Consider the following 16,488-nt stretch of genomic DNA (forward strand, 5'->3'; position numbering starts at 1 on the left):
TCAATATTTATCAATTATGAATTTAAAAGTTGTTAGATCATGCAAAAGCTAAATTGAGGCTGCAAATTAATTAAACTAAGTACAAGTTTGTATACTTATAATTCCAATTTTTTTGAGGAGAACGACGGCAGGAGATCTGCCGGAATTTAAATTAGGGAAGGGCGAAACCTAGCAAAGAGTTTACAGGAACTATAACAAAGAGGAAATACAACTTAAGAAGAAAGGAGGATCAGGGGGGCTTGAAAGCAAGCCTGCGCAAGTCCATATCTTGTTTAATAAGGTGTGCTACTTCACCTACTGTGAGGCAAGAATTTTGAAAAATTCTTCTGTTTCTTTCTAGCCATATATTCCACCAAGTAGTTAGTAATGAGCCTCTGATCGCTTGCACTTGATCTTTGCTTCCCACAGGGTTGGCTCTAGTTCACCAAGTTTCAACATGAGGGGGGGTGGGGCGTAGCCAAAGGGCCCAGATTTTGAAATTGGCAGATTAAACTCCAAGTTTGTCTAGTAAAAATACACTCATTGAGCAGGTGGTTTGTGTCTTCAAAAGAACAAGTGCAAAGGCGGCAAATCCAAGTGCACGGCCAATGTCTTCGAAGTATATTTTGTGCAGTGAGGGTTTTTTGATGAAGGACAAGCCATCCAAAGAATCTCATTTTGGGCTCCGCTGGAGCCTTCCAAAGTGAAAGAAAGTCAAGTTTTGCAAAAGAACCTTCAAATTGGTAGAGATACGCACTCTTGGCTGTGTAGGAACCGTAATCAGTCCAGTTCCAGGTAATGTCATCCGGTTCTTGGGATAGCGAGGCCAATTGAATTAAGCCTCCTAGCTGTACGAGCTCATGAATTTCCTCCACGGAAGTAAATTGTCTAAAAGAGGCTAGCCATTTGTTGTCTGTAAGTTCAAGTTGCACAGATCTTTGTTTTCTCTTCGCCAAGCTAAAACATCTTGGTGCAATGTCTTTTGGGAAGCGATTTTGTAGCCAACTATCATGCCAGAATCTTGTTTTGGCGCCATTTACAACCTAAATAGTTGTTGCAGCTTGGAAGAGTCTATTGCCGGATTCGTCACAGGGCAGGTTCATGCCCACCCAAGGCTTTTCTTCCTCTTTCCAATTAAGCCATAACCAACGAAGATGTAATGCCCTAGAAAAGTGTTCTAATTCCAAGAGACCAGCCCCTCCCAGAACCTTCGGTTTGCAGACAGTTTGCCAGTTAATCAGGCTATCTCCCGAGTTAGAGTGGTCTAGATCTTCGCCTTTCCACAAAAAAGATCTTCTAAAATAAAATAAAATTAAAGTAAATACTAAATCGAGGAGGCTTTGTTTTGGTGTACTATAAGTACTAGATAAGTTATGCATTTTTAGATGAAACGTGATCGAGTATGGATGTACAGTAGAGTATGGAGTGTCCATGCTGTACGGCTGGTTTCACAAATACGTACTGTACAAATTACAGATGAACGCCTAGCTAGCTAGCTCTAGCTATAATAATTGTGGACACGCCCACTCCATATACATGTGCATCTCTTGTCCTGTATATATGTCCTTTTTAATGTGTGTGTATAATTAATTAAGCAGTGAAGTGAATCGATCTGATTAATAATTAATTCATGGATGGATCCATCGGGGATATACTGAATTGTTCAAGACAAGATCGATAAATTAATTGAGCGGCGGCGGCTGGGACTATATATAGAGAGATAGAGAGAGGGGCCGGGGGGGGGGGGGCAAAGAAGAGGAATTTAATTATAAGAGGAAGAGGGAGAAGAAGAGCTTAGGTACAGGCTCCAGTACAAGAGATCGATCGAGAGACAGAGGATCGGAGAGGAGGAAGAAGGAGAATCCAAGTACTGGGAGGCAATTAATTTGAGTTGAGATCGACTTGAGAGCTAGCAGAGGCTCATCTCATCTAGGCCAGCAGAGGCTCTTCGCTCGCTTATTTCATCCATGGCTTCCAAAGGTATGTACTACTAGCTAGTATCTTAATTTCTATCTATATCTATATCTATATATGCTGAATTTACTGAATTCGATTGATCGTACGTTTGTGGACCGATTTATCGATCGGTTAATAATATACTATAAGCAGCTAGCTGGAGTAGCTTAATCACTACTTTGAGGAAAGAAGTAATTAATTTGCTCAATCGTTCAATTCTTTCTTCGTTAAGCAAGCATGTAGAATATCTAACCTACTCTCTCTATATATATATATATATGCAAAATTAAGCTGACGGGCAGGGTGATTTTGAGGCCAGCTCTCTGCTGCATGCATATATACTCCATATAACTTAATATGTACTAAATATTTTTCTGGTATATAATAGTACTTGTGGATTTACTAGCTAGCAAGTACTCAAACTAATGTACTTAGCGAGTGTTTACTGTGCTGCCTGCAGTAATACTCCTAATTAATAGAGAGAGCTAGAAAGCAGAGAGTGATAGGCGGAGGTCCCTCAGGCGCAGGGTGAGGGAAAGAAATAAAGTGCAGGATTATCGATGGATGTGCCTTATCCAATATAATCGCCCAATACATCCGATATGATCCTCATGTATTGGTTGGCCAGATTATTGTATCAGTCGATCGATCGATTCCCCATGGCCATGCATAATCGATTGTCCAGATTCATTTCTATAATTTAAATAAATCTTTTTGAAACAGATCGGAGTAGATATTCGTGCCTCGCTCTACTACAACATGCTGTCCTGTCCCGTAGTACATCGATCGATCAATACTTGCTAGTGATCTATCGATATCAATAGCTAGGCAGCCGACGACGACGTTTCTGTGTGTTGTCCCTTTTACTAACTAATTAGCTTCTTAATTAATAATTTATTAATTTGCACCCACTCCTCATCGTTCCATCTCCATCGATATCATCATTAATTAACGGTGAAAATTAATTTTTCAGACAAGCTAGTACAGAAACTGATGTGATCTGATCTGATGGATAAATATAAGTAGAGAAACGATCGATCAAGACCTGCATCTGCTGCAGGCAGGGGCGAGCATCTGAATCGATCAAAGCAATTTGCATATCTACTACCTCCGTCCCATATTACTTATCTTTTTGACTTTTTGTTTGTCAATGTTTGATCATTCGTCTTATTCAAAAAATTTTAAAATTATTATTTATTTTGTTTGTCATTTGCTTTATTATCAAAAGTACTTTACATACTACTTTTTTTTATATTTGCACTAATTTTTCAAATAAAATGAATGGCCAAACATTACAAATAAAAAATCAAAAACGTCTATTATAGGACGGAGGGAGTATCTATCTATATGTCTATCCGATCGATCCCCAGCACTATAGCATCAGCATCATATCAGAGCATATATGCATGTATGGTCCATGCATGCATGATGAATATACTCATACCCTCCATCATACCGTACGCACAGAGAATCCAATTCCATCGTCTCTTTATTTCCACGGTGTGGTGTATAATTTTTTTATTACATACATACTCGATCCGTATTTATTTAATATAGGGTTGTGTTGCGTTTTTAATTTTATATATATATATATATATATATATATATATATAATTACTCCACAAGTGCAAGTGGAATGGAATAGTGAACAGGATCGATCGGAGCAGCTACGAAAGCTACAGTTACGAGTAGATAAGATCACTGCAGTAGTACACATGCAGGCCACACAAGTGAAGTGATGACAGCCAGAGATTAATTAACTAATTAATTAACTGCATTCATGCCTAGCTTGGCGAGACGAAAACTTGTCATGCTTGCCTCTTGTCTGCTATTTGGTGGCATCAATCAATACCGTATATACTACTCCTAGGAACGAGGACTCAACAACTGTATGCCCTCCGTTAAAAAAAAAAAAAAAAAAAAAAAAAAAAAAAAAGACAAACCATGAGTTTGAATCTGGACATGATGAGTTTGTCTTTTTTGGGACAGAGGGAGTATATTAGAGTACACGTAATGGTAAAGTAAGTTGCTCTCTATAAAACATATACATCTCAACAATAAACTAGATTAATAGCAAACCACCTCAATAGTATGTCTACATGGGTATCTATAGCTCTCTAATATATTGCCTCGTTTTTCTCTGTAGAGTATCTCCAGGTTAGTAGATAGCTTTGCTCTCTCTCTCTTCATTTAATCTCTTTCAAGTAGGAAAATATGCTGACATGGATCTCTTGTAGAGAGCCTATAGATAACCATTACGGGTGCCCTTAGAGCAGGTACAATAGCAGGCTATAAGCCAGCTGCAAACATATTTTAAGCAGATAAATGAGGAGAGAGAATAGCAGCGGGCTACAGATTTGTAGCCAACTGTAGCACGGACTCCAAGACGCAGTGTGTGTATGACAGGTGGGACTAGATATTAATAATGTAGTATATAACTATTGTATGAATGAGCTATTAGATTGGCTATAGATGAATTGGAGTTAGTAGTTGGCTACACTATTAAACTTGCTCTTAGAGCAAGTTTAATAGTATAGCTCACTATTGGCTCCACTTCATCTATAGCCAATCCATACAATAGTTGCTTACTATACTATCAATATATGGTCTCATCTATTATACACACATTGCGTCTTGGAGTCCGTGCTGCAGCTGGCTACAGATCTGTAGCCCACTGCTCTTCTCTCTTATCTTTTATCTCATTAAAATATGTTTGCAGCTGGTTAATAGTCTTTCTATTGTACCTGCTATTACTTCTTATTAAGGTTCCAACTAATTAAATTGTAGTACTCCTACTGTAGTGGAGTACCATATTACTATATCTTAACATACCGTGCCTAGGAGATAAGTGAACAATAATGATCGATCCCCATGTGCTCAAAATCAAAATCATGACCTAACTTCGCGTGAGGTTTTGATAAACTAATTAATATTAACCAGACCTAAGCAGTGTCCACTGTATATGTATATGTAGATGCTGGTAGATTTTCTCTCCCATCTCTACTTTTTTTTACTTGGCTTAAATAGGATAATCTAGTACTTATTAAGCAATACAATTCAAATCTATTTAATTATAGACTCCTATTCTTTGGGTATTTTATACTTGATAATTTGCTAAAGTAGCTTTACGGATTCATCTATTTAAACACGATACATGATGTGCGAATTTATCATAGAATTCAAATATATTCCAACTACTTTTTTCAAATTAAATTTCTAAGGTATGCAGTGTAATAGAATCAGATTCATTGGATAGGAAGCAATGAATGACTCATAATCATTTGAAAGTAAGGAAAAAAAGAGAGACGAGTCCATTTTACATGTCAACTTTCGTCAAAATAAAAATTCATCCCTAAACTTCAAAATTGGATACTATTTATCCCTTAGTTTTTAATACCGTTTTCTTTTGAAAAGTATGTACATCATTTTTTTTATATTTTTTCTCAATCATTTACTAACTTTTATAATTAATATATATTTTAACCTATTTGAATCGGTCAAAAGATGAAAAGTAAATGGTTGAGGGATGAATAATGTCTGGTTTTGAAGTTTATGAATAAATGTTAGACTTGATGAAAATTGGAGATGTAAAGGGATTTTTCTATTAAAAGAATATGCGATTTTGACATGTACAAATGGATAAGCTCAGGCCGGCACGTCCATTGCGGTTTCACCAGAGCCAATCCATCTTGCAAGATTCCAATGAAATAGAGGCATACATGGAATATATTCTGGAGACTGTGAAGATTTGAAGATGTTACAGATAAGATGATTTGAACTATATAATTCCAGCTACGTAAAAAAGCTAAGACAATGATTATATATGAGATGGTAGCATATGTGAAATGGTTTAGTGAATACTTAAAACTTTATTTAGGTGTTTGGTTAGGGAGAGAGAGAGTGGCGATAATTATAAGGGACAATTGTTTATTTGACTTTGTTTTGAAGCCTAACTACCAATTTGAATCTATTTTTTCTAGTTTGCTTATTTGCCTGCTTTTCGAAAATGAACACTCCGTCTGACCTGTTTCTACAACACCGTTAAGAGTTCATTTTAAAAAAGAGGAAAAATAAAAATCACATTTCATAATGACTAAAATACCCTCCAACTCTATCCTCATCTAACCCTTTTCTCTCCCGGTCTCTCTCTCTCTATCATATCCCTTCTCTCTCCGGCGAGGGAGCTGTGGCGGGGAAGGTAAGCGGCAGAGCCGGCTGGTGGAGGGAGGGACCACCGGCGGCAGCGGCGGGCCATGGAGGGAGGGGATCCACGCCGGCGCCAACTTGCGGAGGGAGGGCGGCTATGCCGGCGTGGATCAGCGGCAGCGCCGGCTGATGGAGAGGGGAGCACCGGCGGCGGCGGGGGGCCGTGGAGGGATGGGATCCACTTCGGTGTCAACTCGCGGTGGGAGGGCGGCTGCGCCGAGCACGGATCCACGGCTGTGCCGCTGGTGGAGGGAGGGAGCACCGGCGGCGGCGGCCGGCCGTGGAGGAAGGGGATCCGCGCCGCCGTCAACTTGTAGAGGGAGGGCGGCTGCGCCGAGCGCAGATCTGCGGCGGCGCCGGCGGAGTTTCAACCCATAGGAAGTCCACCCCTGCTGCTTCCAGCCCGCCGGCGAGGGGGAGCTCGTTGTCCAGGCCAAGCAGAGCAGGCCGATGGCGTGGCCAACGCGGGCGCAGGCGCTCGAATGGAGGGAGGAGGTGGCAGCGGCAACGCCGGATTCGCCGACCGCAGCTCGAGATCCACCGCCCGGACTTGCCGCCGCCACTCCTCGTCGTCGTCGTCACCAGGGCCGGCGCCGGCTCGCCGTCTCGACTTTCGCCGCCTCTCCCTGTGGTGGATCCGTGGAGGAGAGGAGAAGAACTTGCAGCCGCCACTCCTCGTCGTCGTCGTCGTCACCAGGGCCGGCGCCGGCTCGACGTCTCGCCTTTTGCTACCTCTCCCTATGGTGGATCCTTGGAGGAGAGGAGAAGAGAGAAGAGAGGATTGGAGAAGATAGAACTGACGGGTGGGTCCCACATGTAATAGGGTCAAATGAGTAAGGGCAGAAGAGACATTTTGTGCTTCAGTTAACACCGTTAGACGCCCTTAACGGAATAGGGTCATACCGTGTCTTCAATTTTGAAAAGGAGGATCAAATAAGCAAACCCTAAAAAGTAGGGTCAAATTGGTAGTTAGAGTTCAAAACAGGTTCAAATAAGCAATTGCCCCTACTTATAATGTCAACTAGTTGATACCTCGCGCTTTGCTGCGGGATATATGGATGATTGCATGTTATACATTATAGAAATGATAGATGTATATGTCTAAATAATGTAAAAATGGTGTGGAGGTAATGATTCGACATTGCTTGCGTATTGAGTTCTAAAAATACAATAAAATTAATTATAAATGATATGTCATGTTTGATGATATTTAAAATACTCTAGATAATAATTACCAGTGGGTGATAATGTGGCACGCTTGCATGTGATTTAAAATACTCTAGATAATAATTGCTAGTTGGTGATGATGTGGCACACTTGCATGTTGAGTTTTAGGAATTAGTGGGCATCAACTACATAGAAAGTATAGTTATAGATGCGGGCACACCCAAGGCAATTTGAAAGGGGGTTATGGTAGCTGTTATGAAGAGGGGAATGTATCATTGCAGGAGAAGATTCTAGTGCACTGATTTTTTTTTTACTAATGTCTTATTGTAGACTCATAGTTACAGAGCATATGATAAAATCGTCATTCTATAATAATGCTCGGTGCTAACTTATCTCTATCAAACTATTATTGAATGATTTCAGTACTCCTTATGTATTCATTATTCCCATGCTTGATAGTAGATTGAATTTCATAGTGAAGCATTAGTAAAAGTTGCACAAGTTTTTTTTAAAGGAAAAACAAAATGATATACTGTTGCAGGCACAGAAGGAGGCCATGGTGGCGTGGAGAGAAAGGAGCAGCAGCAGCAGAGGGGTTACCAGCTGCCCCGTGACTCCCGGGGATCACTCGAGGTGTTCAACCCCTCATCCGCTTCCTCCTTCCGCACTGCTGCTGCCGCCCCCAAGTCCGCCTCCCCCTTCCTTGCTATTCCCGACAGGGAAGAGGATAATGTGGTGGCACAGCAGCGGGCAGCAGAGTGGGGCCTCGTCCTCCAGACCGACCACCACACAGGCCTCCCCCAGGGCGTCTCCGCACGACCCTCCTCTGGCTCTGCACGCACCAGCTCTGAGGACAACCCACAGCAACAGCAGAGCGCCGCCGCCATCCCACGGGTGTCGGAGGAGCTACGGGCGGCACTATCAGCGTTCCAACAGACGTTTGTGGTGTCTGATGCCACCCACCCCAACCACCCCATCATGTACGCCAGCGCTGGCTTCTTCAACATGACCGGCTATACCTCCAAGGAGGTTGTCGGCAGGAACTGGTTCGATCCTCACACACACACACACATAAACACATCAATCCAATTATTCAATTAATAATCAATTGTGTGTGCAGCCGCTTCCTTCAAGGCTCTGGCACCGACCCCCATGAGATTGACAAGATCAGGCAATCCCTCGCAAATGGCTCCAACTATTGTGGCCGCATCCTCAACTACAAGAAGGACGGCACGCCATTCTGGAACCTCTTAACCATTGCCCCTATCAAGGATGAGGACGGCAGGCTCCTCAAGTTCATCGGGTCAGCTATTTTCCCATCACGTTAATTACATACATCACATAAACAGATTATTACATTTCAGCACCATATTTTTATTTGGCTGTTTGCATTGTTATTCCAGGATGCAAGTGGAAGTTAGTAAATACACTGAAGGGAAAAAGGATACTGTTGTTCGTCCAAATGGACTTTCAGAATCACTCATCAAATACGATGGTACTACTAAATGTTTATCTTCTGCTACAAAAGGGTTTTATCCATAAGGTCTTGGAAATTTACAACTTTTGGTTTCAAACTAAAAAAGAGAAAAAAATCAACAATTAATATTTACAGCTCGACAGAAGGATCACGCCCGTAGCTCAGTGTCTGAGCTCTTGTTGGCTCTCAAAAATCCACGCTCATTGTCAGAATCAAGCAATAACACCTTAAAAAGAAAATCACAAGAATCCCTAAGCATGTCAATGACCGAAGTTCCTAGTAAGAGAAGCTCTGAAAGTGGATCTCGCCGAAATTCTCGTAGCGGAACAAGGAGCTCGCTTCAGAAGATCAATGAAGTACCTGATCAAGGGAATAGAACTAGAAAATCTGGTCTGCGTGCATTTATGGGGTATGCATACAAGTCAAATTATATAACATGTTGTTTGCATTTATCTTGTTTGTCTTACTTAATTTGTACATGCAGTTTTCTTGGTATGGGCCATGGAAGTGTAGAGAAGAACATGCTGAAACCTAGAGATGAAGATCCACTGATCGATAGTGATGATGAAAGACCTGAGAGCTTTGAAGATGAGTTTAGGAGGAAAGAAATGAGGAGGGGTATAGACTTGGCTACTACACTTGAACGTATTGAGAAGAATTTTGTCATCACAGATCCAAGGTTGCCTGATAATCCCATTGTAAGATCCATATGGAATCTCTTTTACCTCTTACACCGCACCTGTTCTTTTTATTAATATGGATATTAAATTTTCATGATTGTATGTTTTGGTTCATATTTCAGATATTTGCATCCGATAGCTTTCTGCAATTGACAGAATACAACCGTGAAGAAATATTAGGGAGAAACTGCAGGTAATGATGATCCCATCTTGCCCCTTTTGCTGCACAATTTACTGGAAGGTTTTTAAATTTTATAGAAAATTTCAGGCTTTTGTAAAATTTTTGCACTTTAACGGTATAAGTTAGCTTTTCATGTAAAATACTAGTGAACAACTTGCCTGGTGCTTTCTTCTGCCCTTTGTGCAGGTTTCTTCAAGGCCCTGAAACTGATCGTGCAACAGTTAGGAAGATAAGAGATGCCATAGATAACCAGGCAGAGGTCACAGTTCAGCTCATAAATTATACAAAAAGTGGTAGGCTACTCGTCACTTGTCTGCATGTTTTTGTTCTCAACTTATAAATATAATAGCTAGTTGATACCCCGCGCTTTGTTGCGGGATATGTATATGAATACATGCTATATATTATAGAAAATGGTAGACGTATATATTTAAATAAGGTGAAAATGATGTGGAGATAATGATTTGACATTGCTTGCATATTGAGTTCTAAAAATATAACAAAATTGTAAATGATATGGCATGTTTGCATGATATTTAAAATACTCTAGATAATAATTGCTATTGGGTGATGATGCGGTACACTTGTATGTGGTTTAAAATACTCTAGATGATAATTACTTGTGAGTGATAATGTGGCACACTTGCATGTTGTATTTTAAGAGTTAGTGGACATCAATTTTATAATAAGATAGGATATGTCTTTTCACAGTAAAGTTACCTTCCCTTCATTACTTCATTACTTGGACAGGTAAAAAGTTTTGGAACCTCTTTCACTTGCAACCAATGCGTGATCAAAAGGTACTATAGTGACAGACATGGGAAAAGTTTCTGCTGAGTTATTCAACATATTTGTCTACAATTCTTTTGTATGTAATTTGACATGAGTCCAATTTGCCTGTGGATCAGGGTGATGTTCAGTACTTTATTGGGGTTCAATTGGATGGAACTGAGCATGTTCAGGATGATGCTGCAAAAGAGGGAGTCGTGCTGGTTTGTATCTTGAAAAATCATATTTGTGCAACTGACAAAAGCAACACAAATAGATATGGGCAGTCCCATTGTCATGTTATGTTTTGTAGTCTGATGCTTCTGGAGTTTTATTAAGAACGAAGGCTATGTTCATTTGCAAGAGTTGGAAACACAGCTGTTGCGCACGGGAAACGGAGCGATCCATTAGCACATTATTAATTAAGTATTAGCCAATTTCTTTTCAAAAATGGATCAATATGATTTTTTTAAAGCAACATTCGTATAGAAACTTTTTGCAAAAAACGCACTGTTTAACAATTTGAATAACGTGGGCATGGAATACAAGAGAGATGGGTTGGGAACATAGAGAAAAAAACTCAGCCTAACTGGAATTGCAAAAATGCTCTATACCCGAAAGTCAAAACTAGTGCTACAGAACCTGTGATACATCTCACATATTATAAAATCTAATCTACGTGACTAGCATTCTCTTCTGGAAATAATTAATAGTTTTCTCTTATCTTTTCCATTTTTTAACACGTTGTTTCATTTTTCCTCATAATTTACCCTTTTATGTCTCCATGAGTGAGTGAATTTTGATTAAAATTTCTCACATTAGATTACTGTGTCAATGCTGCCAAATTGTTTGTGAATATTAGTGACTAATTGCACCAAATTTGGACAAGGCAAGCCTAGAAACACTGCATGAGTAAACGAGTTGTTGCATTGGTCCGGATAAACAAAAGTTGTTGCATTGGTCCGGATGAACTAAACAGTTCAATGTTTACTAAACTTTGCTATGGACCTTCAACTTTATGAAAGCATAAAAGCATAGTTTGTTGGAAAAATAAACTGGAATGTTTATGTGCCAGGTTAAGAAAACCGCAGATAATATCGATGAGGCTGCAAAGGAACTCCCGGATGCTAATTTGGTCAGATTAAAGCATCACTCTTTGATTCATCATATATGTGCTTGCAGTTCTAACAGTAACCCATGCTCACATTCAGAGACCGGAAGATCTATGGGCTAACCACTCAAAAGTAGTCCTGCCAAATCCACATATGAAGGATACTGCATCATGGAGAGCCATCCAAAAGGTATGATTTGACTATAGTTCACTGAATTCGCTACGCAAACATCACTTTAAGGTTATTGCATATAGCGGGCTCATCTTTTCGCTTATGCTTATCAGCCAAAATTTGAATTTTCAACCTTAAATTCGAAGCCGATTTTGAGGTTTTTTCATCGAAGTTTATTTTTCAGCTTTTGCTTTTAGATCACTAAGAACACGTATATAAAAGCTTCATTTACAAATTACTTTTCATTTGCAAATATGTCGTTTGGCTTATTCCGTAGATAAGCCAAACAATGGGGTTGTAAGTGTCATTATCTGGACAAACTTGGAAGAGTTATATATCATTATCTAGACAAACATGGGAGAGTGATTTACATGTCAACCTCTATGTTTTAAAAGTGTCATTTTAATCTCATCACTATTCTGTTGTAGAATACAACAGCCTTTATAGAACACTAGTTATTTGCCTACTATATTATATGCCATCACAGCCAGGAGATTTATACTGATGTATAATACAATAGCCTTTACAGAATATTAATAACTAATATCTCTTGTAGGTTCTCGAGAGTGGTGAAAGTATTGGTTTAAAACATTTTAGGCCAGTAAAACCATTAGGATCTGGTGACACTGGAAGGTAATCATTTCATGGTTTGGTTAAATTGGATAAACATTGAATTGTTGCCTTTTATTGCTAATACATTTGACTCATTTTACAATTGTTGTTTCAACAATGTGTATTATGATTGGAATTGAAGTGTACACTTGGTAGAGTTGTTGAATACAGGAGAATACTTTGCCATGAAAGCTATGGATAAAAGCATCATGCTTAACCGCAATAAGGTTTGATGCTTGTTTCACCTTTTAAAATGTATACATTTTTTGTGAATAAAAGACATTGTTTATACTTCTAGTTATGTCTATTGCATTATATCTCTGAGTACATTATAATGTCTCTAGGTTCACAGAGCTACTGCTGAACGCCAAATCCTTGATCTATTAGATCACCCATTCCTTCCAACATTATATGCATCATTTCAGGTTTGCTCTATCAATAATCTAGCTAAGATGTCCTATTTATGTATAATCATTTCCATTTCACTCTATAATGTGGAAGCTATCCCTATTATCTAGTCTTAATACCCCAACATAGCTATAGAAATCTTTTTGCAGTACATCAGTTTTATGTGGTATTTTCTTATGAATTTTCCTTTTCAATATATGGCAGACAAAAACGCATATATGCCTCATTACTGACTACTGCCCGGGTGGTGAGCTCTTTGTGCTTCTAGATAATCAACCTCTGAAGGTTCTACATGAAGATGCAGTCAGGTCATCATTTAAACTATTGTTTTCGCTTAGTTCTGATGGGATGATGTGTGTGGCTTTGTTTTGAACACACGTTGGCAGCATATGTGCTAATCATTGTGGCAAAGACATGCTACTTTGATCTGTTGTGATTTTGTTTGATTCAATTATTGTATGAGAAGACAATAAGCATTTGTATAATACTATTTCATTGTTCACAGGTTCTATGCTGCCGAAGTGGTTGTTGCACTAGAATACCTACATTGCCAAGGTACATATACATCATTGTTGATAACTTGCATGCATTAAAAATTCTCTTATTTCAATGATCATCAATATATCTAGGGATGCCTATCAACTTTACATAAAAAGAACATGGCCTTAATACTCATAATTTATCCACTTTGACTGCATGCCATACATAAATATTGAACCATAACAGCACTTCTTCAATACAGTTGAATCCTCACAAGAAATCCATGCATTTACTTGGTGGGTAATAGATGTCTTGTCTCTTTTTGACAATTCATGATATTTAGTTGGAAAATAGTTACTCCCTCCATTTCAAATTACTAGTCGTGTAGATTTGTCCTAAATCAAATATGTTTATCTTTGGCTATTTTTTTAGAAATCTATGTAGTTTAACATGTGAATTACTCCCTCTGTCCCTAAATATTTAACGCCGTTGACTTTTTTAAGCATGTTTAACTGTTTGTCTTATTCAAAAAAATTTAAATAATTATTAATTCTTTTCCTATCATTTGATTCATTGTTAACTACTTTTATGTATACATATAGTTTTACATATTTCACAAAAAAATTTGAATAAAACGAATGGTCAAACATGTTTAAAAAAGTCAACGGTGTCAAATATTTAGGGACGGAGGGAGTATATAGTATGAAAGTATTTGTCATGGTGGATCTAAAAAATATCAATCTTATTATGTCAAATATTAAAATGTTTGACTTAGGACAAACCTAAAATGACGAGTAATTTAAAACAGGGGGAGGACACTACTTCTAAATGTGTATTATTTCCTTCTTTGTCTTCAGGTATAATATACCGAGACTTAAAACCAGAGAATATCTTACTTCATAGAGATGGGCACATCTCCCTTACAGACTTCGATTTGTCTTGTCTAACATCTTGCAGACCGCAGGTAATAATTTGATAAATCTCTTCTCATAAAAGTAATATTAATTCATGAACCTCTTTCTCTTCCAAAAAGAATCATAAAACGTCACAATTATAATGCGCTAATGAGAAAATGAACCACATTTGATTTAAATATGAGTAGTAAAATTCACTTGCAGTATCACTGCTTGCAAGGAGGGTGCAGTTTAGTCACTCATCTTGCAAATTGCACAAATAAGTCACTCATCTTGCTTCGATGGTGCAAATCTTACCAAATACATTGTCACATGGATTATTTGTTTTTGAATTGGAGGTCATATTGACCTAACATCATGCTTTTTTTAGCCATTTGGCAAGGCAAGCATTAAAGTTACAAACTAATACTCATTTTTTTCCATGTATATGCTACTACTCCCGCTGTCAATGAACACGACCATATTGTGCTTGTCAATCAATAACAAAATTCATCTTTAATTGGATTTTACTACTGGTGGTATTGCACGTTCTCTTATTTATGGATCATGTGACCATGTTTGCAAAACAAATTAACATAGAGCATAACTTCATTGCGAACAACCCACAAGGCACATGTTTTATGTGCTTTGCACCCCCTAAAACAAGATGAGTGGCTTGTTTGAGCATTTTACAATATGGGTGACTAAATTGCACCCACCTCACAAGTTGCGGTACTAGCGTTGCATTTTACTCATTAAACATGCTTTGCTCATCGTGTGGTAAGTATTTTTTTTTAACAACAGTATACTAATCCTCAAGGGATAGCACATATTATTATACTAGTGTAATATTGTTTTCAATCTATCGTACACTTCAGCATGTATGTCAATAAGTTCATTATCATCCCAAGTTACAATAAGTATTTTTATGTTATTTGGTAGGTCTTTCTTCCCGAAGATGCTGATGAGAAAAAAGGGAGAAAAAACGGGAGTTACCCCATATTTTTTGCTGAACCTATGCGAGCATCCAATTCATTTGTTGGCACGGAGGAGTACATTGCGCCTGTACGTGCATATGGTCTTCTAACTTACCTGTTCTATACTGTTTGGCAAGCTTTTATTCATTCCCAATATTTCATCTTTGGTACTGAGTCTGTGCATCCTTGTCTGTTTGCAGGAGATTATTACAGGAGCTGGCCATACAAGCGCTGTTGATTGGTGGGCTCTAGGTAATTCTTCCACCAACAATATAGTTATCTTGTTAGACAGTCCTTGTAGTCTATTCAATTACTGTGAATAAATAAAGTATTGAAAATTAAAAGGTGAAAATAGTTTAGAACACCATTATCATATCATGCATGGTTACATTACTGTATCAGACATGGTTATGGTTACGAGGTGGTGGTAATGAATCTATTTGTTGATTCAGGGATTCTTCTATATGAAATGTTGTATGGTTATACACCTTTTAGAGGAAAAACGAGGCAACGGACATTTGCTAATATCTTGCACAAGGATATCAGATTTCCTGCTAGTATATCGGTAAGTAAATCAAGCGTCATTTTTTTTTAAGTTGGAGAAGTTAAATCAGTTTGAGTTTTCAGGTCAGCCTAGCGGCGAGGCAGCTAATGTATAGGTTGCTACATAGGGATCCTGCCAACAGGCTAGGGTCCTACGAGGGAGCCAATGAGATAAAAGGACATCCCTTTTTCCGTGGTATAAATTGGCCTCTTATACGCGCCACGGTAACGTAACTAGCTATATCCTGCTGCTATACATGAGTGTTTAATTTGGATGATGAGATCCTAATGTAGAATGTGTGTGTGTGAATGAAATCAATAATGCATTGTAGGCGCCTCCAAAGTTGGAGATCCCACTATTTTCCAAGGATGACATGGAGAAGAAGGGACTAGTAACAAATAACCGCACGGATATGTTCTGAAGACCCTGATGATGATCTTCAATAAAAGAGAGGGACATATATTGTTGCTTGCTTTGCGTGCGTAGGCCAAGATTAAGATTATGTCATGTAAATATGTAATGTATCGTACAGACCTTGTTGTGTTTGAACCTAGTATGCGATCCATCATCTTAATAAGATGCAATGCAGCGCAATGTGTGCCAGTGAACAGTAATGAGCTTGACTTGAGTTTATAGTAGTCTAGTATAGTGAGTAGAGGAAAAAAAGAGTAAATTGTATTGACGGTACGTAAACTTGTCAAGTGGGTGCAATTTAGTATACGAACTTGTAAAACACTCATTTGGATGTATGAATTTGTTTGATGTGTGTGAACCAAGACCAAAAGAACACGACATGGCCAAGTTTAGCAAGTTAGACGTTGGTTAGGACATGATGTGCACAGGCATAAGACTGATACAGGGGCGGGCCCACTTTAAT

The 16,488-nt window shown here is 38.7% G+C and overlaps 1 protein-coding gene across 3 annotated transcripts; it reads left to right on the forward strand.

Moving 5' to 3' along the window:
* Positions 1-1,716: 1,716 nt before the first annotated feature.
* On the forward strand, positions 1,717-16,396 carry LOC4351240 (phototropin-1A-like). Of its 3 annotated transcripts, none has more exons than NR_175848.1 (23): positions 1,717-1,959; positions 7,850-8,354; positions 8,429-8,611; positions 8,712-8,803; positions 8,921-9,194; positions 9,270-9,483; positions 9,588-9,658; positions 9,833-9,939; positions 10,397-10,446; positions 10,555-10,638; positions 11,490-11,549; positions 11,626-11,715; positions 12,254-12,330; positions 12,466-12,536; positions 12,654-12,734; positions 12,922-13,025; positions 13,223-13,272; positions 14,055-14,161; positions 15,033-15,155; positions 15,268-15,319; positions 15,520-15,632; positions 15,695-15,835; positions 15,943-16,396. NR_175848.1 is itself a non-coding variant. In NM_001404611.1 (23 exons), the coding sequence occupies exons 1-23, from the start codon at positions 1,947-1,949 to the stop codon at positions 16,030-16,032; spliced, it is 2,766 nt and encodes a 921-aa protein (NP_001391540.1). In that variant the 5' UTR covers positions 1,717-1,946; the 3' UTR covers positions 16,033-16,396. The 3 variants fall into 3 exon arrangements, 1 of the variants encoding a protein (NP_001391540.1); NR_175847.1 differs by having other exon boundaries at positions 12,481-12,536; NM_001404611.1 differs by having other exon boundaries at positions 12,452-12,536.
* Positions 16,397-16,488: the final 92 nt, after the last annotated feature.

This window comes from Oryza sativa, chromosome 12 (genome assembly GCF_034140825.1).
Source record: "Oryza sativa Japonica Group chromosome 12, ASM3414082v1".
In the NCBI taxonomy this organism is placed as follows: domain Eukaryota; kingdom Viridiplantae; phylum Streptophyta; class Magnoliopsida; order Poales; family Poaceae; genus Oryza; species Oryza sativa.

Excerpts from the sequence above, each read along its gene's own strand:
- LOC4351240 (NM_001404611.1), top strand. Across the intron at positions 8,355-8,428 it reads GAGGTTGTCGGCAGGAACTG|CCGCTTCCTTCAAGGCTCTG; the intron begins GTTCGATCCTCA and ends TTGTGTGTGCAG. Across the intron at positions 15,156-15,267 it reads CGGAGGAGTACATTGCGCCT|GAGATTATTACAGGAGCTGG; the intron begins GTACGTGCATAT and ends GTCTGTTTGCAG.